At 33.7% G+C, this 26,206-nt stretch overlaps 2 protein-coding genes across 2 annotated transcripts; both read right to left on the reverse strand.

The window, feature by feature from the left end:
• Positions 1-514: 514 nt before the first annotated feature.
• Positions 515-13,408, reverse strand: LOC141712294 (RNA-binding protein 2-like). Its single transcript, XM_074515173.1, has 7 exons — positions 13,293-13,408; positions 13,117-13,203; positions 2,372-2,508; positions 1,961-2,231; positions 1,793-1,854; positions 1,620-1,701; positions 515-899 (listed from the first exon to the last, which is right to left on the reverse strand). The coding sequence occupies exons 1-7, from the start codon at positions 13,333-13,335 to the stop codon at positions 796-798; spliced, it is 786 nt and encodes a 261-aa protein (XP_074371274.1). The 5' UTR covers positions 13,336-13,408; the 3' UTR covers positions 515-795.
• Positions 13,409-14,838: 1,430 nt separating this feature from the next.
• LOC141710720 (uncharacterized) lies at positions 14,839-17,605 on the reverse strand. The gene has a single exon (XM_074513257.1). The coding sequence runs from the start codon at positions 17,395-17,397 to the stop codon at positions 15,181-15,183; it is 2,217 nt and encodes a 738-aa protein (XP_074369358.1). The 5' UTR covers positions 17,398-17,605; the 3' UTR covers positions 14,839-15,180.
• Positions 17,606-26,206: the final 8,601 nt, after the last annotated feature.

Below are 26,206 nucleotides of genomic sequence, written 5' to 3' on the forward strand. Positions count from 1 at the left end.
CACCTCACAACTTTACAGGCCGTGGAGAATTAAATACTGCGTTGATGCTACAAACATAATATAGTTTCAGAATCCAAATTATTGCAAAGAAAGAAGCCAACGACATATTGTCTGTCTGCTATCCATATATGAGAAACTGGGTTTAAAGTGACTCTTGCAATTGGTTAAGATTAAATGCATGTCTGCCAAATTGAAGATGTCACTCACCACAAACACATAATGAACATCTAGTTTAAGACGTTATGTATCCCTGATAAATATGTTTTGACACAATATGGTTTGTCCATAATCTCAACACACCTCACAACTTTACAGGCCGTGGAGAATTAAATACTGCGTTGATGCTACAAACATAATATAGTTTCAGAATCCAAATTATTGCAAAGAAAGAAGCCAACGACATATTGTCTGTCTGCTATCCATATATGAGAAACTGGGTTTAAAGTGACTCTTGCAATTGGTTAAGATTAAATGCATGTCTGCCAAATTGAAGATGTCACTCACCACAAACACATAATGAACATCTAGTTACCAAATAAAACAAAACCTAGTCAAAAAACTACTATTTTGTTGCATTTTCGTCAAAATTAAATCTACAGGCCCGACTCCACTAAAACACTTTACATACTTCTAAATTAAGCATCTGTTTAAGGGCAGCTGCAAAATCTTGGATAGCATCTTAGATTCGGACTCTTTAGCATACAATACAAATATACTGAACATGAGAATATATAATAATGGAAAAGTTAGATATTAACCATAAATATCAACCTACGAGGTGTTTATATGGTCTCATCACCTCCCATAACGTCCAGATCCACCAGACCTTGGGCCTGGGTGCCTAGAGAACTGAAGCCGCAAGTAGGCTGAATCAGGATCATGTTCATCAATTTTATAACCTGTGCATTTTAATACTGAAGTTACTATGGTACACAGAGTAAAAAATGAAGGCACACAATCAAAATAACGATCACTCATAATAGTTCACGCGATTCACAAATTATATTGAAACACTCCCTCACGGGACTTTGTCTGGCCCAGAAAAGATTTGCTACTTAAGGTAAGTTAAACTCTGAAAAACTCCTTAGGAAAATTAAGGATACGGCTGCATGCATCCACATCTTTCCCAGACCCACTCACTTATGTAGGAGCTGAGTGTACAACATGTCTTGGGGAAGTTGAACTTTCCAAAACTTGACACAGAAAGCTGTATATTTGTTTGGCTACTAGTGAGGCAAGTAGAATTTACATGAAGAAAGTCATTTACAATAATTAACTCCACAAATTTGACTTACCATAGGGATGATAGATTAGCAACTTAAGGTTATTTAGGGTACGTTTTATTTACGCAATAGGTTCTACTTACCTTGATCCCTTCAACCCTTTTGTTTTACAGAATTTGTAGTTGCATAGTTAAGTTACAAAATAACACAGAATACAAAGAGAACAGTGATTTCCATCCTAGAGCAAAAAAACTACATCACTACATTTACACTCATTTTAAACATACCTAATAAAAAGTGTGGGAAAGAATATTACTGAACATATATACTGTAGTCAAATATATCTATTACCATAAAACTTGAAATTTGAGTGTCAATGAAAAAAATGTTGCGTACCTTGTATAGCACTCAGAGCCGTCGCTGCACATGCTGGACTTTCAAAATCAACAAAGCAAAGGATAAGAGGATCCCTGCCATGCTGCAATAACATCACAAAAACTTATCAGATAAACAGTGTAGCTATTACAGATCACCAAGGAGGTCAAACAGTAGCTCTATCAGAAAATTACATGTTTTGATTGCTTGCTCACGAGCCTAACTTCTTTATAGCCTACGAATGGACGGAAAATATCTAAGATGAGGTAAAGGAACATAAACAAGGTAAACGGAGCCTATCACGAATAAAGAGGCTGAAACTAAACCCATGTGGTGTTAATAATTTCTATATCATAGGATACGAGCTACTTCTCTTCTAGTGCTGTTAGCAGGGAGTCCCTCAATGTATAAAGTATTGGAAGCATCTCGAGGAAGAGGTAGTATCTCATGACCAGGCCTTGGCATTGCATCAACAGGATGCTTAACATCCGGTAGATCCCGAAGAACATCCCTTGGTTGACTAACGGAAACAGGATTGTCTAACATATATCCAGGCCGTACGGAACCAGAAACCCTCTCCAGACCAACCTTGCTGTAAATACTACCTTCCGCAGAAGTGAAAGGAGAATATTGCTACATAACAAGTTGAATGTTTTAGCAAACAAATCTGCCAGTGAAAAGTAAATGAATAATATTGCTATGTAACAAGATTAATGTTTTAGCACAAAGAAATTCATTGAAAGCAGAAGCGCGGTTCAACATAAACAACATACCCCATTTTGGAGATAATGATCATAAGCTGATCCAATCGATTCTGTGTCCTTTACAATGTAAGGCCTAGGTCGATCATCATCTCGTGCTAAGTAATTGTGCATGTCATGAACTAAAGGTAATCCAGCAGGTGAATGGTCTGCAATATAAGAAATTAATAAATTCAACTAATTAAAAAATTTACGACCGGCGATAAAGGAATTTATGTATGCTATAACTAAGAGTGAAGAATGAGACCATTTACGTAACAATTAAAGAACAAGGCAACATGAATATCCATATACTCTGTTCCTCTGATTGCAAAATTAATTACTCAACATTTTATTATAAAATAAATAGTGTAGCTTAAATGCCTGAAAGGTAGCTAACTAATGTGTTTATCACCATTTATAGGACAAAATGACACTATATAACTTGGGAGGGTTAGAGGTTGATAATAAAGTGTCTCATCATCTAGTAATCCAATCAACAAAATACAATACAAGTATATGCATTTCAGAAACATGTTCACGAAAGATACGAATCAAAGATTTGAAAACTCAATACCACAGTGTGTGACAAAGATGCAAGAAAATGATATGAATTCTGATGATTTTACATACAAATAAGCTCCTTATATATAGGTACAGCAGAGCTAATTACAGCTACAAATAAGTTACCAAATCCCTTGATATCAGCCTCTATATCAGCCTAACAAATCCCTCACAATCAGGCTCTGAATCGGCCTATGAAGTCAGCTTAATACAGCTGTTATCTATCAGATTTACAGCTACTATCTATGTTATCTATGCAAATATACAGCTGTTAATATACACTCAATCAATCTGTTAGAGAAATAGTGACAATAATGCTGACACCCCCCCCTCAAATTGATGTTGGTAAATCTAGCAGCGTCAATTTGCCACTAAGAAACCGGTGTCTTTAGTGTGTCAAGGCTTTCGTGAAGACATCAGCTGTTTGAAAATTAGTATTAACATGAGGAAGTTGAGTAAATGCATCTCTAATATAATGACAATCCACTTCGATGTGTTTTGTACGCTCATGATAGACCGGATTTGCAACAATTTGAATGGCGCTTTTGTTATCAGCATGGAGCGGAGTAGGATTAATTTGAGACACTCCTAGCTCAGAAAGAAGGCCACGTAACCATACAATTTCTGAACAAGCTGCAGACATCGCTCTATATTCTGACTCTGTGAAAGATTTAGAGACATGGTCTTGCTTCTTGCACTTCCACAAAATCGAGGCATCTCCAAGAAATACACACCATCCAGTTGTAGATTTTCTAGTATCCGGACAACCAGCCCAATCAGCATCACTATATATTGTCTAACGAAGATCGGGTTGTGTGGGGAAAAATAATCCACGAGTAGGTGACCCAATTAAATATCGAATAATACGCTTAACTGCAACAAGATGAAGATGTCGAGGTGATTGCATGAATCTGCTAACAATATGAACAACATATGAGATATCAGGTCTTGTAATAGTGAGGTAAATAAGGCTTCCAACCAGCTGTCTATATAAATACGGATTAGGCAGAAGCTCCCCTTCATCTTTTCGATATTTGACATTCACCTCCATTGGAGTATCAACAGCAATAGCCTCCTTTAAACCAGTCAAGTTAATAACATCTTTGATATATTTATGCTGATCGAGGAATACACCTTGATCTCGAGAATGAACTTCTAGACCCAAAAAATAATTAAAATTCCCAAGATCTTTCATTTGAAATGTACTATGCAACATATTTTTGAGTTTTGATATTAGCACAGAGTCATCACCGGTGATTATAATATCATCGACATAAACTAAGACAAACACCATACCAGTTGTTGTCTTATAAAAGAATAGAGATGAATCATATTGAATTTGTGTAAAAGAGAAGTTAATAAGAGTACTGCGAAACTTATCAAACCACTCTCTAGGAGACTGCCTCAACCCATACAATGTGCGTCTTAACCTCCAAACTTTGTTAGGATCTATCCATGCCATACCAGGTGGAAGCTTCATGTAAATTTCCTCTTTGAGATCCCCATTTAATAAAGCATTTTTTACATCCTTCTAATGTAAAGGCCAATATTTAGAAGCAGCAATAGCAAGAATGGTTTTTACCGTGGTCATCTTAGCAACTGGCGCAAATGTCTCTTGGTAGTTAAGGCCATATTCTTGCTTATTTCCAAGTGCAACCAGGCAAGCTTTGTATCTATCTAAAGAGCCATCAGACTTGAGTTTCACACTGTAGACCCACTTACTACCAATTGGCTTGACATTTGGAGGTAAAGAAAGATTGTCCCAAGTATGATTTTCAGCAAGAGCTTGAAGTTCTGTTTCCATTGCTTGTTGCCAATACTCATGTTCCATGGCCTGTTTATAACAAGTAGGGATAGCAATAGAAGACAAAGTAGTGGACATGGCTACTTGGTTTGAAAAACCATACCTGTCAGGAGGTTTCGAGTTTCTAGAGCTTCTCCGAAGAGGAGGATGATCATTAGAACTAGATATAACAAGATCAGATGCTTCGGGAAGATTCCGAGGAGCCAAAGTGCGTCTATTATAAACATGACTAGGTTTGAATCTTTCTTTTGGTTGTGATGACTCGGGAAATTGTGCAAAAGTGTAGCTATAGATAAGGGTTCTGAAATTATTTGTGTTCTAAAGAACGGTTGATTTTCAAAGAAAATCACATTTCTACATACACGAATTCGACGAACATTAGGGTCATAGCAAAGAAAACCTTTTTGAGGGCCACCATATCCTAAGAAAGCACACTTGGCTGATTGAGAACTAAGTTTATTCCTTTCATGTGGTTGAAGATGAACGAAGCAAACACATCCGAAAATGTGTAGATAGGAATAATCTGGTGCATGTTTAAACAGGCGGAAATAAGGTGATTCGTCGTTTAAGTTGGGAGGTGGTAATCTAATAATCAAATCAAATAGCCAGCGGTAGACAAGGCTTCACACCAGAATTGAGCAGGTACAGAAGACTCAATAAGAATAGTGTGAACAACATCAAGAAGATGACGATTCTTCCTTTCAGCGACACCATTTTGTTGTGGAGTTGATGGACAAGAACGTTGGGATATAATCCCATGATTTTGGAGGAAAGATTGAAATTCATTTGACATATTCACCGCCCGAATCAGACTGTAAGATTTTGACCTTCGCAGAAAATTGTGTTTCAATTAATGCATGGAAGATTTTAAATACATGAAAAACCTCACTTTTGGATCGAAGAAGATATACCCATGTAAAACAAGTGAAGTCGTCTATGAAAGTAACAAAATATTTGTAATGTTGATGAGAAATCACAGGTGCAATGCCCCATACATCAGTATGTACAAGTTCAAAAGTTGTGGTGGTGCGGGACTTACTCAATGGAAATGGAAGTGTTTTGCTTTTTTCAAGTTTACAAGATGCACACTCAACAATATCTTTATTTGATAAAGTTGAAACTTTATTCCCAAGTACACCGAATTTAAGTAAACTACCAAGAACACGAGGATACGGGTGACCCAAGCGTTAATGCTTATGCCACACTTGATTATTACATTCAACAGCATTACAAGAAACTTTCTTTGACACTAGAGAGGGTGATGGAAGCAGAGGAAATAGACGTCCAACTTTAGGCCCCTTCGCGATCATCTTCCCGGACACTTGATCCTGCACAAGACAACCAGAATTTGAAAATTGAACAGTACAATTGCTGTCAACTAATTGGACAACAGATATAAGATTAGTGGACAACTTTGGAGACACAAAAACATTATGGAGAGTGCTTGAAATATCTCCTATAGCAGTTATGGGTAAAGTGTTACAGTCGGCAGTGTGGATTTGAAGATCTCCTTTATATTTTTGAACATTATTCAGAGGTAATGTTGAGTTAGTCATGTGATTTGAAGTAGCAGAATCAAAATAGCAAGGCTTATGAGCAGAATTTTTGTTACCTGAGATGCCTAAGGTTGAAAAAGCATTAACTATAATTTGCTGGATCATTTCAGGAGTAACAGTAGACTGACCAAAATTAGGAGCATTTGTGGATCCAAATGAGGCATTGTAGGCAATTCCAGATTTCCTTGTAGGCCGGATGAGACAATTTTTGATGATATGCCCTGTCTTCTTACAGTAATTGCAAAAAATTTAGTGCAATTTGTAGCAACATGTCCGAATTCTCTACAACTATAACATTGGATATTACTCATATTTCTTCCACCTTTATGCTTTCCTTGGGTAGCGTAGGCAACTGGAATTGGAGCAGTATTTTGAGCTTTTTGCTCGATGAAAGTTTGTGTCACAAGCCTTTGTTCTTCACGAAGAAGCTCACCTATAGGCAAATGTCCATTGAAGGAACCGGGTGCCTATTCATGAGATTGGACCTGATAGGCTCAAAATCTCCTCTTAATTTCATTAAAAATTGATCGCGTTTGCTAGTTTCATGTACACTTTGGATAACTCTTAGTCCTTCAGAAGGCACACTCTCATGCACAATATCAGTGTATTCTCCCCATAAATTCTCAAAAGAAGAATAAAACTCTTGAATCGTCAAGCTCCCTTGACTAAGTTGCCCCAACTCAAGCTCTAATTGAAAACGTCGGGCTGCGTTGCTTTGGTTGTAAATTTTCTTCAAGTAGCCCCACATATCTTTAGAAGTCTTGTAAGGCCTGAGATTGAGAATCATGGAGGGGTCCATACTCCCGAAAATCCAAGACATAATTTGAGCATCCTTCGCCTTCCATTTCGCAAGTTGTTCCTTTTCTTTGGTTTCGGGTGCAGAAATTGTACCATCAACATAACCCCATAATTCCTTTCCCTTAACAAGAATTTCAAATTGAAAAGACCAAGCAGAATAGTTTTATCCATTAAATCGAACAAGAAAGTTATCTAATCGCTCTAGTGACATGATTTAAGAAGAAACAAGAACCAAAAGATGAATTCCAAGAAAGACGAAGTAAAAAAAACAGACTAAAACTTTGAAGCTGGACAAGAAAACAAGAGCAGGTTTTTCTTTAAATTACCAGCTCTGATACTATGACAAAGATGCAAGAAAATTATATGAATTCTGATAATTTTACATACAAACAAGCTCCTGTATTTATAGGTACAGCAGAGCTAATTACAGCTACAAATCAGTGACCAAATCCCTTGATATCAGCCTCTATATCATCCTAACAAATCCCTCACAATCAGGCTCTGAATCAGCCTATAAAGTCAGCTTAATACAACTGTTATCTATCAGATTTACAGCTACTATCTATGCAAATATACAGCTGTTAATATACACTTAATATGTTGGAGAAATAGTGACAATAATGCTGACAGTGCGACTGTGCATAACTATTTCTTTAGAAAAAGCAATAGATTACAGATGAAAGAAGCAGGTAGTCGCTGCTAACTCAGTAACAGTTTCTAAGAAAGGTTTGCAATTTTAAAAAGCATGGAAATTCAGGCTTGAATAACTCCCAAAATCATCAGTCTCACGATTTATCTCGATTTATCAGCATCATCTTTGAAGTCATACTAATGGATCTGAAAAATGAATAGGAAAAGGTAAATGTAGGACAGCACTCCCACTTAATTCTGAAATAATGTCATTGGGAACTTGCAATTACAATTTTTCAACTTACTATTTCACTTAATTTGTAACTTTATTTGATTATCTTGATCCATTCTCATATAATTTATCTTTAGCTTATTATATATATACATGTTCTATTTAGTTATCTAGTGAACTGCATATAAAACATGTAATTACTTTTTACATGTATTATAACTACATTAAGTTAAAATATTAGTTAATGAAATCAGTCTATCGCATTTAAAATAAGAAGTTTGTATGCATACCAAACTAGTTTTTTTAATTCTTTCTACAAAGAAGTCTTAGTTATCGTTTGTTAAAACAAAAAAATTATTTAAAAATTAGCGTTCTAGTCTTCTACTAACAAATGTTGGAAGTGAATGTAAGAGGAACGAATTTGTCAAAAGAGCGAAAGGAAGTTAAATTAAATTTCTTTCTCATGTTCTAGAATTAGTTTTCCAGAATCACGAAAAAGTTGGGAAATGGAAGGAATAGTTTTTTTTATTAAAGTTACCAGGAGGGTTTGTGGAATTAGAACACGGTTATAAGTATTACTCATTCCTCTCTGAATCCTTTCACTTTGCGAAGTTTGATTTGGGAGGAACATTATAAGAATGTCCTCTTTCCTTAAAAGACTCAGTATAGCTGAAGAACGTTTTTGTTATATTTTTATTTTACTCGTATTTAAACTAGGAAACACGCTGTTAAACAATACTGCAAATTCCATGAAAAAGATCTTCAAAAGAACAACAAATCTAAGTACACATGCCGGGTTCAGCTATTATGAATTCTGACCAAATGTAACTTTTTTATTCATTATTTTAATGTGATAATAAAAGGAATAATTTTGCTTATCCAGCAACTACTGCTTTGTTCTAAACTGGCTCCCCCTAACCCCCAACCCACCCCCCCCCCCACAAACCTCTCTCTCCCACTCCGTACAACAAGGACACATGAAAGCCCCTGCACTCTCTGGCCTCTACCTCTCTAACAATATCTCCCTCTAAAACTACAGGAACCTAGTTCAGTGTTTTTTGCACAACTGATCTGTATCATTTGGTACAGTCTTGTAAGTCGTAATTCTAGTGGAGCCATCTGTCAATTTGCATACGCTTCTCAAATTAAATTTACATTGTAGAAATTAACTATGGCACTAAAAACTCAAAAAAAAAAATAATCAACAGGTCGGAACCAGCAAAAAACTTTTTGAAAGTATTCATCAAGCCAGTGAGAAATTTATTAGGTCTTAGTCAAGAACTCAAAAGGCATGGCTATGGTTCTAAAAACTCATTGTTTAGATAACACTACATACCCGTAAGTTCGCGGCTGACCCCATTACGCGAATAACTTCCTTTTACTGAGACCTTAAATTAGTTTGACTAGTAATTTCAACTTAACAATTAGGTATGCTGATGTAGATTATTTAGAATTACAATATATAATTCTAAAATAAAAACATCAAAGAGAGTAATATTGATAGCGTCGATAAGGTACAAAGTACAATTTCGAATGATCTACTCGGTTCTTCTTATACATTAGAAGGGATATATCTTATTTTACATTTGAGCTCACCATTTCAAAAAAAACACGTGTTATCCACTTTTCCTAGATAGATCACTTCGTTTATATCCATTCTAGTGCTTGTTAACATCGATTGGTCCTATGATTCTATCATATGTAACAACCCCAAACCTGTCAGCTTTTAATATAACAAAAAAATTATCTTACAACTCAAACATATACATAAGCCATAACTTATTACAGTCTGAGGCCTATACATAGCAACTAACAAAATTACAAGGATTCAACTACCATAACTTTTAGTCGTTGGTTCTAGGTACAAAAGAACACAGTAATCCTGAGACAAAAATAAATATATTGATATCATCCATGACCTCAGAACACCCCCATTTTCAAAAAAATAAATATATAGATTCTTATTTTACATTTCAGCTCACCATTTAAAAAAAAAACATTTGTTATCCACTTTTCCTAGATAGATCACTTCGTTTATATCCATTCTAGTGCTTGTTAACATCGATTGCTCCTATAATTCTATCATATGTAAAAATCCCAAACCTGTCAGCTTTTAATATATAACAAAAAAAAAAAATTATCTTACAACTCAAACATATACATAAGCCATAGCTTATTACGGTGTGAGGCCTATACGTAGCAACTAACAAAATTACAAGGATTCAACTACCATAACTTTAGTCGTTGGTTTTAGGTACAAAAGAACACATTTAATCCTAAGACAAAAATAAATATATTGATATCATCCATGACCTCAGAACAACCCGATTTTAAACAAAATAAAGATATTGATATCTTATTTTACATTTCAGCTCACCATTTCAAAAAAAAACATTTGTTATATACTTTTCCAAGATAGATCACTTTGTTTATATCCATTCTAATGCTTGTTAACATCGATTGGTCCTATGATTCTATCATATGTAACAATCCAAACCTGTCAGCTTTCAATATAACAAAAAAAATTATCTTACAACTCAAACATATACATAAGCCATAGCTTATTACGGTGTGAGGCCTATACGTAGCAACTAACAAAATTACAAGGATTCAACTACCATAACTTTAGTCGTTGGTTTTAGGTACAAAAGAACACATTTAATCCTAAGACAAAAATAAATATATTGATATCATCCATGACCTCAGAACAACCCGATTTTAAACAAAATAAAGATATTGATATCTTATTTTACATTTCAGCTCACCATTTCAAAAAAAAAACATTTGTTATATACTTTTCCAAGATAGATCACTTTGTTTATATCCATTCTAATGCTTGTTAACATCGATTGGTCCTATGATTCTATCATATGTAACAATCCAAACCTGTCAGCTTTCAATATAACAAAAAAAATTATCTTACAACTCAAACATATACATAAGCCATAGCTTATTACCGTTTGAGGCCTATATATAGCAACTAACAAAATTACAAGGATTGAACTACCATAACTTTACTTGTTGGTTCTAGGTACAAAAGAACACATTAATCCTGAGACAAAATAAATATATGGATATCATCCATGACCTCAGAACACCCCCATTTTCCGTTTTAGTAGTGAACATAAGTTTACAACCGCTAGACTCTCGACCCAACTTACTCGTACCTCTATCCAGCTATATTTCAAACTTCTAGCCTCTTTTTCTGAAAATCATTAAATTTCACAAAGTATGAGCATAATATGCTCAACAAGTCCATTAGGAAACTCGAAGGGAAATATCAGTTTTACAAGTAATACAAAATGGACAATGCCATCCTTAAACAACAAATAAAGAAGAGAGATTAGTCGAAAATCCTTCAATTACTCGATTCCTTCATTTATAACAGGGTTATCCTTCAGTTGCTAGAGTGATCAGCTCCAGCGGCCATCAATTTGAGACATGCATGTCATAATCCATGTGGCTTTGTTACCATCATTTAGCCACACCCCTTGAATTTCTTAAGCCATCAATCGGGATTGGGGTTTTACCCTCTTTTAATTAACACTTAACCCATGCAACTATGCATCTGGGTACTACATAAATATAAATACATCAACATTACTCAACTATATTTCCGGAACAAGTTCATTATCATTACTATCAATTAAAGTCTGCCCCAATCTTAACTTTCAAAGAAGTTACAGGTAAGATATTTAAAATAGAGTACTCAAATATTATACCACAACAAAACTCAAGGAAGCATGCAAATACAGAAAAAGTACAATATTCATGTAATTAAAAGATGTCAACAAAGAGATGAAAACATAGGACTTGCCTGCTTCCTACTTTCTTTATAATTAATTTTGTCCGAATTGCCTTCCTCGTTCTAACTTTAACTCGTTCCGGTGAATTTCTTGTTGTTTCCCTTCTGCTCTATTGTATATATATATATAAATATATCGCTCTTTTGGTGGAAAAATTCCTTAGTCTCCCTTCCCAAGCTACCGCTACCAACCTGAATGCCAAATAGCCCTTCCATCTTCGTTCTTCCTCCATCTTCAATTTTTTTTCTCAGATATATCTATATGTATGTCGGGGAAAGTTCTCGTCGATATCCCCCAGGCCCCTATCCTCGCTATTCCCCGTTCCCCTAAAAATATCCTCCTATTTAATAAACTTAATATTTAATATTCTGCACTTGACCATCATTTATACCTATAAACATTTATCATTCTAAATAATCTAAATGGATGTATATATTCAAATGAAAGCCATTCCTACTTTTATTTTTATTATTATTATTATTGAGATGACATATTTGGTATCTTAACTAAAAATACAAGACTAAAACTACTATCTAACAAACTTATTTTAACATCACAATATTATTATGCTGGTTATTACATCATACTTACTTGATCTTCAGAAATTCCAATTTAACTTTCACTCTCTCACCGTGTTTATTATATTTTCATATACATAAACTGTGTATGCGTTAGTAACTTACTTGAGTTCGACTTCTATACTTACTAAGTACGCAGAAAAATGGCTGCACTTTAGAAAACATTATTATGAGCTTTATGGCTAATTGTAAATTACTGAACAACAAAACAAAGGACTCCATGAAGGATCCAACCATTGTACTTGAAATTTTAATTTCGTTTATTCCGTTTAAAACTGAACTCCTATATTACGTAATGCCAAACCAAACTAGTGTATTCAGATCACCTATAAAACTTCCTACTTAATGGCTAATATCTTGATCATTTTAAGCCAAAGGTTTCTCACTGAATATACTAAGTACTTCCAAGAGATTCCATGCAACAATCTTTCCCCATCCTATCCTTCCAACCTCATAAAGAGTTCTCACTACACCCTTATAATTAGAAGTTTCATTTTTTGATGTTAGAACAAGCCACACAATTCTAATTTCAGAATTTCCTATAAACTTAAAATGACACACAAATATCTCCTTTTAGACATTAAACTAGTATCGCTAACGGGATGAGCGAAACCCTTATTCCGAAAAAAGATCTCAACTTTCCAATTAATCCGTACATTTCTCACAAACATAAAAAGGGTATCGAAATTCCATTCACTTCCAACATAATTTTCATCAAATTGCAGTAATCTTGAATTCGAAAAGAAACAGTAATGCATATACACATATAAAAGCCTACATACAAAAAGTCTAAGTATCTATAAAAGGTACCAAAATCAGGGCGAGGGCGCTTGAGCAATCCAGTAGAAGGGTGTAATTGGTGTTGTCTGTTCCAGTATTCATCTGCCATATCTTCTTCTGCAATTAAACTGAGTAAGATATGTATACATACATATAATCTCTATCTATAGACATGTTATGCAAATAATATTCAAGAAATGAAAAACCTGAATTTGATGGTAATTCAAAACCCCTCTTGCTTTTTCTCATCCACTCCAAGTATTTGCAGCCCCAAGAACAGTGATTTGTAAACACTTCTTTTTTTTTGGGATGATGATGAAGATTTAATGTCATATATACAATTTAAATAAAAAAAGAAATACCATTTAAATAATACAAAATAACTAATGCCTCGTTTGAAAACAAACATTTCATAATGGTGGATTTCAAATAACATAATTTGAGTTGTCATTTCAAATTCTCATATTTACACTAAAATTTGAATGTCTTGAATTTTAAATAAAATCAAAATTGAAACTTTTTTATTTATCCAAACATGTTATTCCATCAAATCTAGAATTTGAAATAAAATCCAAGTTATCAAACGGGCACTTATGTAATTCATTTTATTTATGTTCAGATTGTTCTTAGTGTGTTTATATACGCACCCTTAAGTTTTTTACAAGATCAAATTCAACAAATCATGTGAATTTTTTTCTATAAATTGAAAAACTGTAAAAAATAATATTTTAAATTTTTTTAATAAAAGTGACGGATCTTGACATTTTCACGGATTTAAAAAATGTCTTTATACATATTTGCCGACGGATTTTGTTATTGATCATCAAAATAGAGATTAAAGTTTTCTCATGTATCACTAGAAAATGATATTCCGAAATATAAATAAGATATTAAATTAAAAAATAAATATTTTAAATTAAATTTATCAAAAAAATTGCTAACGAATAAATTCCATGTATCACTAGAATATAAACAAGATACTAAATTAAAAAAGAAGACTTAAAAAGCAAATTAATGAGAATTTAAATATAGAGAAAAGAAAACAAAAAAGGTATTTTAGTCCAAAACAAAATATGGTGTGCATAAATAACTTTCCACCCATTTTATTTTTAATCTTTAATAATCTCAAACACCTAAACTACTCATATATTATATTGCTTGAATTAGGTAATTTTATTTAAGTTGATATTATTTATGGCACATATATTATATTGCTTCAAGCTTGGACAGAAACAGAGATGAGTATTTTTGTTACTTAAGAATTTATGATGAATCTCCTACATGATTTCAGCAGTCCATATCGACCAAAAAAAAGTGTTGTGCATGATCTTACTACTTTGCAAGAGTGCAGCCTGATCCCAAGCCATGGTTTGAAATTGACAGTGTTGCAAACTCTTAAAATTATTGAATTGTTCTTTTATCAGTGAAGCTATTCAGAAGTTTACTTTTCATTATGTTCTCAAAATTATGTTGTAAATACAATTTCACATTCAAGAAATTAAAATTATTATGTTATAAATATAAATTAAACTGTAGAAGCATGTCTATATGATGCATCGGCTACATAAAGTTCAACACTCCGCAGAACATATCAGTGTGTTGGACAATTAGCTAATAGACTATAAAGAAGCTCTAAGCACCTTTGAAACTAGAGAGAAATGAGATTTTGAAATAAGCTCTAAGATATTTATACTCTGTATCCGCTATTTTATATTTTATTTTGCACAATCATACTGTTACTCGCAACCACAGCCGGATCCCAATTCCCAAACCATAGCCTGACAGTGCTGCAAACTCTAACATATTGCATTATTTGTTTACTGATGATAACAGACTTGCTGCTTGTACTACAGTGCCTGTACTGCATAAACATCGAGTTCAAGTGGTTGCAGCAGCAATGACATGGCTTTAATTGCCATACAGAATCAATTACAAAACTAATCAATTAGATTTTGAGCATGTTGAACACTTAACCACGGAAATATACAGAAGAATTAGATTTCGGGAAGTTTCTAATATATAGTACGAAAACTTCAAATAAGCTGCAAATTTAGTTTCATAATGCAGGGTAAACAAACAAAGTTTTTTTCACTTTCAAGCAAGGAAATAAATGCTTGTATCAGTCAGAACTATTCTACTAGATTCCTTCCCTCTTGAGCTAGAAGCTTTTGCTGCTTTAATCATGTCAACTACAGTTTCGAGCCTCCATATACGAGCCTCGAGTCCCAGGTGTTGTAATTCTGGTGTACTTTCCTCACAGTCACACCTTCCGTCTTTAATATTGAAAATGTTTTTCTCTGGAATACCAACTGCAGCTTCTTCAGGTTCTATTGGTATTTCCGTCAAAGATTTGCTATTCTTAAGTTTATTAAAAGAAGACACACTATGCATACTTATTCCCGCAGGTTCATTGGTGAACTTTAAATTCCTACTCACGAGTACATCTTCTTTTGGTTCAGCTTGCCTTTCAGTGGAATATTTTCTCTTCTCACACTTATCTGAAGAATCCATAATCTCCACAGTCAGTTCCACTGGTTCACTCGTGTAGTGCAACTCTTTAGGGTTCTTATTGCATACTGAAAACAATCCCAGACTAACAATATCTGGTAGTTCATTATCACCATCCCTTGTTTTTTCAGAAGTATTTCTCTTTTGAGATTGATTTAGAAGTTGTGCAATTGTCAGACTATCTTCCTCAACATTATCATGATTATTCGGTGCTGGACGGCCATCAAGATTAATATTTTTCCTAGAGCTATCAGTCTTCCCTGATTGAAACATAAGTTGAGCAGTTGGAAGACCATCCTCTGCAGTAGAATTATCTGGCCTTTCCTCAAGACAACCCCAAAGAGAAGCAGGAGTAGGCAATGATTTCTTATTTCTCTTGTGTACAGAAGAAACCGGTTGTGAATGCTTTTCATTATGGATGATGCTGGTCACCAAGTCCTCATTGACGACCACCAGGCCCCTCCACCAGACCGCATATTGGGAGGACACACCCGACGCACAAAGTCTAGGTGGTATATATAATTTTATACCTCTAATAGGCTTGTTGTAACTGCTCCAATCAGTGTCAGGACTCTCATTGGACTGAACAACATGGGAAGGAAGATCTTGATCCAACCCAAATTGCATAGCCACTCTATGGGGGAGATACTGCTCAGTACTCTCCAATCCAACTAACACTGAAGTTCTCAAGCATCGAGCAAATGACTCTACCGCATCAGAGTCCACAACTACCCACTGTCCATTATATTCGTACAAGTCACTCAACGTACTATTGCTAGGAGTCATAGCATAAGGGCGCCACAAAAATGATAGTCCGCCAGAGTCTAAGGCTGCCCTCACATCATTAACTTTAAAAATTTTCACACCATTCCACCGTGCTGATCTAGGCTTTGCCCTCTCTACGACATTTGGAACTGGCCTCAAATCCATAAATCTCTCCCAAACCCACATATGCACTATATCGTAGTGGCCTAAAATAAGCCTCAAAGCAACTGCAGACCCTAACTTAACAGACTCAACAACTGAATTCTGTAGCAGCCTCATATCCCTAAAAATAGAGGCAAGAACAACAGGCGCCAAAGCGATTTTATGACCTCTAGCAAGATGAATAGCAACACGAATAGCCTGTTTATTAATGTAATTTGGAGGGCGAACGAGAACAAATCTCGACAGCCACAATGCAAGAAATGCTTCATGCTCTATAGCTTTACCACTACCCATAAAATATTTCATCCACGCAGGAAGGCAAACACTTCCACAACCTAATCTAATATTTGTTCCAACATTTTTTAAACTATTGCAAATGCCAATACCTTCATCATCTAAAGGACTCAAAAAAGATGCACCCAAAACAGAATAACATCCCAAATAAATAACATCTTCTAAAGTAATAGTTACCTCACCCCATGGAAAAATGAAAGTGTTTGTATCTGCACACCATCTCTCAGCTACACAAATGATCAAGTTTTTGTCTTTTGGAATTTGGTAAGTTGAGGCCAAGATTGCATCATATATGCCAGCTTTTTTCCATGTTTCTTGGTGTTTGGGCTTCAAACTTTGTACCCAAAGCTTCCATTTTTCTGATGTTCCCTTGTATGAGTTTAAACTGTACTTTCCAAGATTTTTAAAAGTGGGTTTTGAGGGTAATATTGAAGCAGGTGGAGGAGGAAGATGAAGATGATCTTGAGTAAAAATGGGTTTAAGAAAGTGGGCTTTTCTTGTAATGGGAGGGCCACCACAAGGTGGAACCATAAGGTCCTCCCTTTCTTCCACAAGAGTGTCTGCACCATGTATAGGCTCCATCAAGAAGCTTCAAGATTCTTTTGTTGTTTATGTCAGAGAGAGGGAGAGAGAGAGAGAGAGAGAGAGAGAGAGAGATTTCAAGAACTCTATGTTGTGATTTTAGGGATTTTGGACCAGCAGATGCTATGATTTGGGCAGCACATACATACACAAAAATGTATCAATGCATGTATTTGCCAGGGCCTGAGGTTAAGCCTTTTCAGGCATGTAAAAGTGGTGCTGTGCAAAAACCCAGCTGACTAGACACTACTAAAAAATTACTAAAAATAGCTTAATTTCATAATTTGGTACACACGGTTTTCACTTTGCCTATGTGTGACTGACATACCTATAATTATAGGGAAGCTAATTTAGAAATAATCTGGATGTTTCCCGGAGACTTAAAACTAGAATTCTCTAATTTGAACAAAACTTTGAAATACCACTGTAACTATTAAATAGGAACATAGTAAATTGATACTAATACACAAGGGAAATTTTTCTTTAAAAGGGCACTAATTACATTTTGAGAAAAATATATTAATAAATTTTGTATAAGTCTCCCCATGTCCCGGGCCTTAATAGTACATAGCTTGATTCTACGTGATATTATGCAAGGAAAATGTTTGCTCTACAAAATTTTGTATAAAATTTTGTACATAATGATATGTGGTGGATTTGTCAACGAAATGTTGGTGCAGTGGTTGAGCTCTTGTACCCTCTTGCATGTGGTTAGGAGTTCGATCACTGGTATGTGCGTGTGACCCCTGTATTCAAATTAACAACACCAATTAAAACACATCACATCAAGTGTCATATTGTAGTGTACATTTTTTTTTACAAAATTCTCTACACCTAACACTACTCATTAAGTAAATATTTGTGGCCAAAATCGCGTTATAGCTCGAAGTGGCTAAGAGTTTAATTTTTGTCATCTCATGTTCAATATTTGATTTTAACTCGTTTGTGAAATATGTTAGAATAAAAAATATTTGTGACAAGTAAAAGTTCTTCAATACTTGTTTTTTGTACAAATATTAATCAGCGGAGTTGTGCTACATACATAAAATATGGGTACAAAATTTGAACAAAATAAAATGACAAATGAGATGGAATAAGATGATCATTATATGAATGCAGAGTGTCATTCAGATCAAAATATAACATATGCGATTTTGCGAAAATTATGTACTCAATTTTTTAGATGAACCATTTATCCTCAAAAACATAGAGAACAAAGAGACGAAGTCTCTAACACGGCCCATGAATGCTTGATCACAGTCTTAGAAAACAACAAAGTTACACATTCTTATTCCGTAACAACTTAGAACACTTCGGTGAGATTTTAAAAGTGACAGTTCTTACTCTTAATTATATGCACATTTTTACTTTAAAAGAATGGGAATGTTGTCCTAGGGGAAACTCCGTTTTATTAAATTATCAACCAGATGCCTTGTAATTGCACATGTCAAGAAATGTCAAAAACTATATACATCTCTGTATGTTTAGTTTAGTTTATAGTAGTTGTTTTGTTTAGTTTATAGTAGTTGTTTAGTTGTTGCATTTTCTACTCAGTGTCGAGGTACTAGTCTGCTTATAAATTTTGATGAAATTGATGTTTCCCCAACTTCACCATTAATTCCCAAAGGTATAGACTCCTGTACTGAAGCTTTTCTTCACAATCACAGCTAGTTTATCTTCTTGGAACAAAGCTGGTGATACACCAAAGACATGAAATGTTTTGCCACAACCAGAAAAATTCCCAGGTACCAGGCACGTCTGTTTGATGGTACAGGCAACTTATATATGTAATTCTGTTTGTGTTATGCATATTCTGTTGGTATTTATAATGCCTTGTCAATTGTTTATCAACAACAACTATCTGAAAATGCATGTTTATGTAAGCCAGAATATTGATGTTACTGTTTGATTCTCCGTTTTGCCCAGTCTTAAAACCGAAACAGATGCAAAACGCTATGTTCTGCAACTGCAGTTTCAGTCTTAATTTGCAATGTTAGTCTACAAGCTAAGAATAAGAGCTTTTGATAATTTATGTAAATTTTGGTATGGAGCTTGGCATGCCAGATTAAAGTAGATTGCCTTAAATTGCACAATATTTAGACAATGATTTTCGAAAACAAGTGACAAATAATTTATCAAAATAACACTAGAGTCTAGATGTATGTTCGGAGTTTAGACCATGAAATTCTAAGTTGAACGAAAATGAAGATGAAAACTCAATGTAAAATGTATTCGAATCTCATTCACATTTGAGTGGTTAGGATTTTAAGTTTGCAAATGGCAACTAAATATCCTCTTAACCACAGTTAAGTGCTTTCTGCCTGGACTACCTACGCAGATATCATATTGAACTCAGATATCACATAGAAGAACTATTTTCAATGGGGCTCATATTAAATATTACTCTTATATTATTTCAAAAAACTGAAAATTATATATTAAAGTAGATTAAATCTACTTTCCGGTGATATAATTTTTTTATTTTGTTCAGTTATAAATTATTAATAAATTTCGGTCAAACTTAAGTCAATTTGACCGGCACAAATCCAAATGTGACAACTAAAATGGGATGGAGGGAGTATTATTTTTAAATTATAATCAACCAATATAGTCAATATCATCGAAGCAAAATGCCTTACAGGTTCAGCAAATTTAACATTAAATCTTATAGGTACAATTTAGCCAACCATTATAGCCAATAAAAAGTGCGGGTAAAAAAAGTGTTGTTTAAAAATTCAGATGTTTGGCTATATTTTAAATTTATATATGTTTTGATGTCAAAAATTATAAAAAAAAAATAATGATTTCGATGAGTTTTAATGGTAAAATCAACATTTTTTTCCCGCAAAAGCACAAAAGCAACGTTTTTGAAAAGCATGTGGGCACCTTACTTTTTCTAACGACGGCTTTTAGGCCAAAAATATTTTTCAGAAAGACAGATTTTTAATTTTACCAAACAGTTTTTTAGCTAATTTTGAGCAAAAAACTGATGATGATGTTTGCAACAGCAATACCAAACACACCTTTAACTCTTTTATAAATAAAGTACATTTGATGTATATACAAGTCTAAAACTCGTGCGATGCACGATTTTTTAAATAATTGTTATTTTATTATTTTCACTACAATATTTTATTAATTATATTTTTTAAAATTTTAATTATGTCTAAATAAATATTGTTAAATGTATATTTTATTATATTCAAATATGTATTTAAAATCGTTAGGTTTAAAATAATTAAGTTCGTAAATTGACCCCGTAAATAAATTTTGAAAAATATTTACCCGGCCCAATTAAATATGTCATGTTTTTTAATTAAAATATTTTAATTTACAATTATTTAGGTTTTTGATAATATTCAAATCTTCGATTAATCTATACTATATTATAATAGACGAAATATTGAAATTTGGTAATCGGTTGTTCGATACTTGCTGAAATTACTTTAATACCCTTACTTATTTGTAGTACATTCCAATTCAAATAAATTGTTCTCACTTAATTTTTCTATTTAATTAATTACCTTATGATTTATTTGTACCTAATTATATTCACCCAATTATTGTTACTATTATATATAATCACAAATTTGAGTTAAAAATTCAATGATTAGAATTTAAACGACCAAATTATGAGTTTATTGGAGATTGAAGTAATTTTTTATTAGTAATTTAGCTCGAGAGATATTGGTCTGTTAGTGTTATCTATATGGATAGTTGCATTTATATAACTATTTTATGAATATTAATCTATTAATTAGTCTTTAATATAACGAACAATATTTATTTATGTTTTAAATCTTATTTTAGTAGGGATCAATAGTATAATTTAAACTTTATTTTATTTCTAATAATTTGTATAGATTATAATTTAATTGGAATTTACATTAATATATCCTGAATATTAATATGTTAATCAAAGTGTTTTATGTTAAATATAACTATAAATTTAAAGGATAATTAAAAGTAGATATGACCAAACGATTATTAACAAAATTTTCAATGTTTGTCAAAGTTTAGAGCTCGAAACTTGAAATCTCGGCCGGCTCGAACTCGAACTCGTTTAAAATTTTCATATAAAAAATTTTAAATATTATTTTTATAATTTATAGATTGAATTTTAATTGAAATTAAATATATTTTTTAATTTTTTAAGAATTGAGCTCGTGAGCCAACTCGGCTCGACTCGTTTAGCTCTCCCAAACTCTCTTGGTTGTCTATACATTAATTAATAAACTTTTTCAGTTTGAAAGTTTAAGGTTTAAGTTTTACGTTTATAATTTAGGGATGCGTTTTCTTTTGAACATCGTTCCTCCAAAATAAAATAAGAAAAGGTGAGGTGAAGTACAACAGAACGGTGTCACAGTGGCGTTGTGAATGAGCTATATAAAAGTGGTCATGGTGAGTGTTTGTGATGCCGTACTTTAAAAATAATTGGGTGAATATAAATTATGTAAAATAAATTATAAGGTAATTAATTAAATAGAAAAATTAAGTAATAACGATCAACTGATTACAAAACTTTTAATGTTTCGTCTATTATTATTAAGAATATGTTGTGTACTTGATGATAAGTTAAACAAAACACCTTAATAGATTTAACTTAGTAAATTTTGTAGCTCTCGAAGGATGTTCTAATATAGTCCCGACGGATGAACTTTATAGTCCAGACGGATGAACTTTATAGTCCCGACGGATGACAACTGAACATACATCGAGAGTGTAGCTTATGTAACAATAAGTATTGTAGCACATTTTTGTAAACAACATGTTTTAGTTGAGTAGATGTTGTAGGATTCTGTAAATCATGATGATTACTAGATTGATGTACAAAATAGGTTGGTTAACTGTAAATATAAGATGCATTGTAATTCTGTACAAGTGAAATAGAGTCAAGTGACAGAAAGACTCCCAACGGATAATCTACAAAGGCTCCCGACGGATGATCACCAAAATTCCCAACGGATAATCAACAAGACTCCCGACGGATGACCAACATAGTCCCGACGGATGATCATATTCAAAATAGTTGTTGATAGTGACAACACAGTCACATGCGTCGGGTGTTTGCAAAAGGAATGTGGCAGCCTGTTAAGCAGGATTTTGAGAAAAAAGAAGCATTACCATTTCCATGCAAATGTGAAGATATTCAAAGATGTTGGACAGAGTAATGTAGAAGCATGATATTAGACTAGATTTATTTTGTTTTATTATCTTGTCTTATTGTCATGTAACTTGGTGATATATAAATCAAGTGTAGGAAGTAGAACAACTAACTAATCAAGCACATTTTTCAGAGAGATAGATAAAACTGTACTTGTCAAGAATTTCTCTGTAATTTGTTTACTCACTTGTAAAGCAGCTGTGTGCTATTCAAAGCATCACAGAGTTCTCTATCTGATATATATATCAGGTGGATACTTTCAAATCCACCCAAAAGTTTTAAAAATTGTGTTTTACTGTTTTATTACTTAGTGTTTTGATTTCTATTATTTTTTCATTCCGCATTACTGCAAATCAAACACTGTTATATATATTGAGTTAGAACATTATTAAAATCTCAAAAAGAAGTCAGAATTACATTCAACCCCCTTATGTAATTCTTGTTGTATTGTTAGGGAATAACAATTATAATATAGTATAGATATTTGAATTAAGTGCTAGACGGGTCCCCACGGGCGACGTTCCTAAATTGAAAAAATAGGAATTAATATTTGTATTTGTATAAAAATATTTTTCATTTTATTATTTGTATTTTGTCATTTTATTAATTATATTTGTTAAAAAAGTAAGTATATCTGAATAAGTATAACTTGGTATATGTTAGGTCACACTTTCACTGTAGAGGGGGTGAATACAGTGTTTATTACAATCAAATCAAACTTCAAGAACTTATGTAACAGAAAACAAACTTTATTTAAACAATAAACTCTGTTACAATCTGGAACTGTTATCTCTCAGTGATGAACAAAATATCACGAGAGCTGCTAGAGTTATATTAAATAATATTCTCGATAATGATAACACTTCTAGTGTAAACTCTATTTCTGTGTTTATATACTACACAGTTACAAGATATTCGCTAATTGATATGGAATATAATTCTGCTTCCTAAAATATATCAATCAGATATCTTCTATTCCAAGTATTCCATTCTTCACGGAATTCCTTCTTCATGCATATCTCTTCTTATGTTTATCTTGATCTTCTTAACTTTAATCAGCTACTGTCCTTATCTGATCGTCCTTCAGCACTTAAGTTCTGATATCTATCTCCTGATAACATAAGTACTGATATCCCTTAAGTTCTGACTTCCAGTACCTTAAGTTCTGACTTCCAGTATAAGTACTGATCAGTTAAGTACTGATTTGTTCTGTTCAAATAAGATCTGAAATCTAAACATAAAACATATTAGCCATGACATTATCAAATATATCTAACAATCTCCCCCAACTTGTAAATTAACAAAATATACAAGTTTAACAGATATTTGATGATGTCAAAAATATTAAGTACAAATGCATGAGAAATAGACAAGATAACTACAACTTACAGTCCTTAAAGTTTTTACCAATTCAACTTCTGATAACAACTTCAACCTGTATAAATATCAGAATTTAAGCAGTTGTAGATCTTCGACTTGGCTTCATCATTTTCCGATCTCTCTGATGTCAGAAGTTGTTCTGAGATAATTCTTCAACAAACATTTCTCAGCATATCTGAGTTCATCAATCATTCTCCGTTTGACATCTTTAAGCTCTGCAGTATCTTCACCAGTTTGAAATATTGCAGCTCTGAGATCATTAATCTTTGCTTTTCTCAACTCCCGATCTAGTCTTATGACATAAGCTTTGTTAGACTCTAGATTGAATTCAAGCCCCTTAATACCAAGATATGTTCTGATCTGTGCAGTATTAGGCTTCATATCAACAATATCACCATTGTGATTTCTGTACTTTGGAACATATCTGCTGTCAGACTTAACAGAATAAAGTCTTTTCTGTCTCTGAATCTGTTCCTTTAAGTAGTTTGCAGCAGTCTCTGTTATTCTGTCATCCACTTGAAGTAAGAATAATACATGTTCCAATTCTTCAAAATACTTCAATGGAATGGCATTTTGTCTTATATGATAAACCCTACCATCTGTCATGAAATACAACATGATGTATTCTTTCAAGTAGGTATGGTAAACCATCTGTACAGATTCTAGTTGATTCAATCTCTCAGGAGTTGCTCCAATACCTGGTTCACTCAAGGAAGTTGGATCATCAGTAGTGTTGTGTACTCTTCTTTCATCAGCACTTCCCAATCCAGTTTTATCTCTAGCTTCCTTTCCAGTAACTACTCTTGCTTCAAAACCACTTAAAGTAGTCTTCAAAGATTGAGTCTGTTTTGCTTTAGTGAATCCTGGTAGGAGTGTTTTAGATTTATCTTCTGATATCAAGTTAACTTGAGCACTGTCAGAGGTTACTTGCTTCTTCTGAATATCAGAACTTACAATTTCTTGACTCTGAACAACTTGAGCCATGTCAGAGGTTGTTTTAAGAATTTTTCTTGAAGTCAGAGCAAGATTATGTTTTCCATCAGTAATTTCTTCTTCCTCAGGAGGTACATAAGGCTTGATAGGTTCACCAACCTTTTCTTTACCCTTGGATCTTGGATCTATCTGTGGTTGTGATCTAGCCAAAGTTTCTTCAGTATGTATCCTCTCTTTGATCACAATGCCTTTAGGTTTTGGAAGTAACTTTTTACCAGAAGTTTCAGATTTAGATGTGACTTTCTCTGATTTAAGTCTGGCTTCTTCTTCCTTTAAACTTTCCAAGTCCATCCCTGGATTTTCTTGAAGAAATAACTGTCTTGACATTTCCTCATCAAGATCTAGAAGTTCATCAGAACTTATCCTTTTACCAGCAGCAGAACTTATTCTTTTCCCAGTATCAGAACTTGTTCTGTGACTAGCTTGTCTTGATGTAAATCTTCTACCTTGACTATGACCACTACCCATTCCAGAGTTTCCTTGGTCATCTTTTCCATCATCCTTTCCTTGCAGTGACTTGTTGGTTTTGCATTTGGACTTAATTACCTTCTCCCCCTTTTTGGCATCAGCAGGTAATAAAAGAGAGATAAGTAGTTCCACTGAGGTCTGGATTTCAGTAAGTTGCGATTGCTGAGAAGCTTGATTTGTCAGAATTTGATCAATCTGAGCTTGTTGCTTCTCTTGAGTTTTCTCAATATAAGCAACCCTGTCAATGGTAGGTTGGAAGAACTTTTTCTTATCAAGTTTCCAAACTTGTTCCTGTTTAATAAAGTTCTCCTGAATCTTGTGTAGCTCTGCATGAGTGTTGGAATGAAGACCTTGTAGATGTTTAGTACTCAATGCAGTGACTCTAAGCTGGGTTTTAAAATCATCAGAATTTAACATTTCATCAGCTTTAGTCAAGTGCTCAGCAAGATGTAAAGCATTTGGAACACATGAAACTGAGTTCCATTCCTTAGTCCACTCCTGTCCTGCAGGAGTTTCACTCCAAGGTACTGGTGCATCCCTGATAACAAACTCCTTTAGCAGTTCAGACTTAGGAAGAGTCAGTGGAGGAGTATGTCCTGAAGGTCCTGCTGCATCAGCATCTACAGTTGTAGCAGCTTCACCAGTATCTCCAACATTTGCAGCATCAGAACTTAAAGAATCAGTATCTTCTGATAAGACAACTGTATGAGTAGCAATGGAGGCTTCAACATCCTCTAATTGCTGATCTGATACTAAGTTCTGATCAACAGCCATATCCTGATGCTCACCTAAAATCTGATCATC

The sequence above is a fragment of the Apium graveolens genome, chromosome 3, assembly GCF_009905375.1.
Source record: "Apium graveolens cultivar Ventura chromosome 3, ASM990537v1, whole genome shotgun sequence".
Lineage (NCBI taxonomy): Eukaryota > Viridiplantae > Streptophyta > Magnoliopsida > Apiales > Apiaceae > Apium > Apium graveolens.

Coding starts and splice junctions, on each gene's coding strand:
- LOC141712294 (XM_074515173.1), bottom strand. CDS start 13,335: ATGAGAAAAAGCAAGAGGGGTTTTGAATTACCATCAAATTCAG. Junction 2,509..13,116: donor GCGCCCTCGCCCTGATTTTG/GTACCTTTTATA, acceptor CTTATATTGCAG/ACCATTCACCTGCTGGATTA. Junction 2,232..2,371: donor ATCATTATCTCCAAAATGGG/GTATGTTGTTTA, acceptor CTTGTTATGTAG/CAATATTCTCCTTTCACTTC.
- LOC141710720 (XM_074513257.1), bottom strand. CDS start 17,397: ATGGAGCCTATACATGGTGCAGACACTCTTGTGGAAGAAAGGGAGGAC.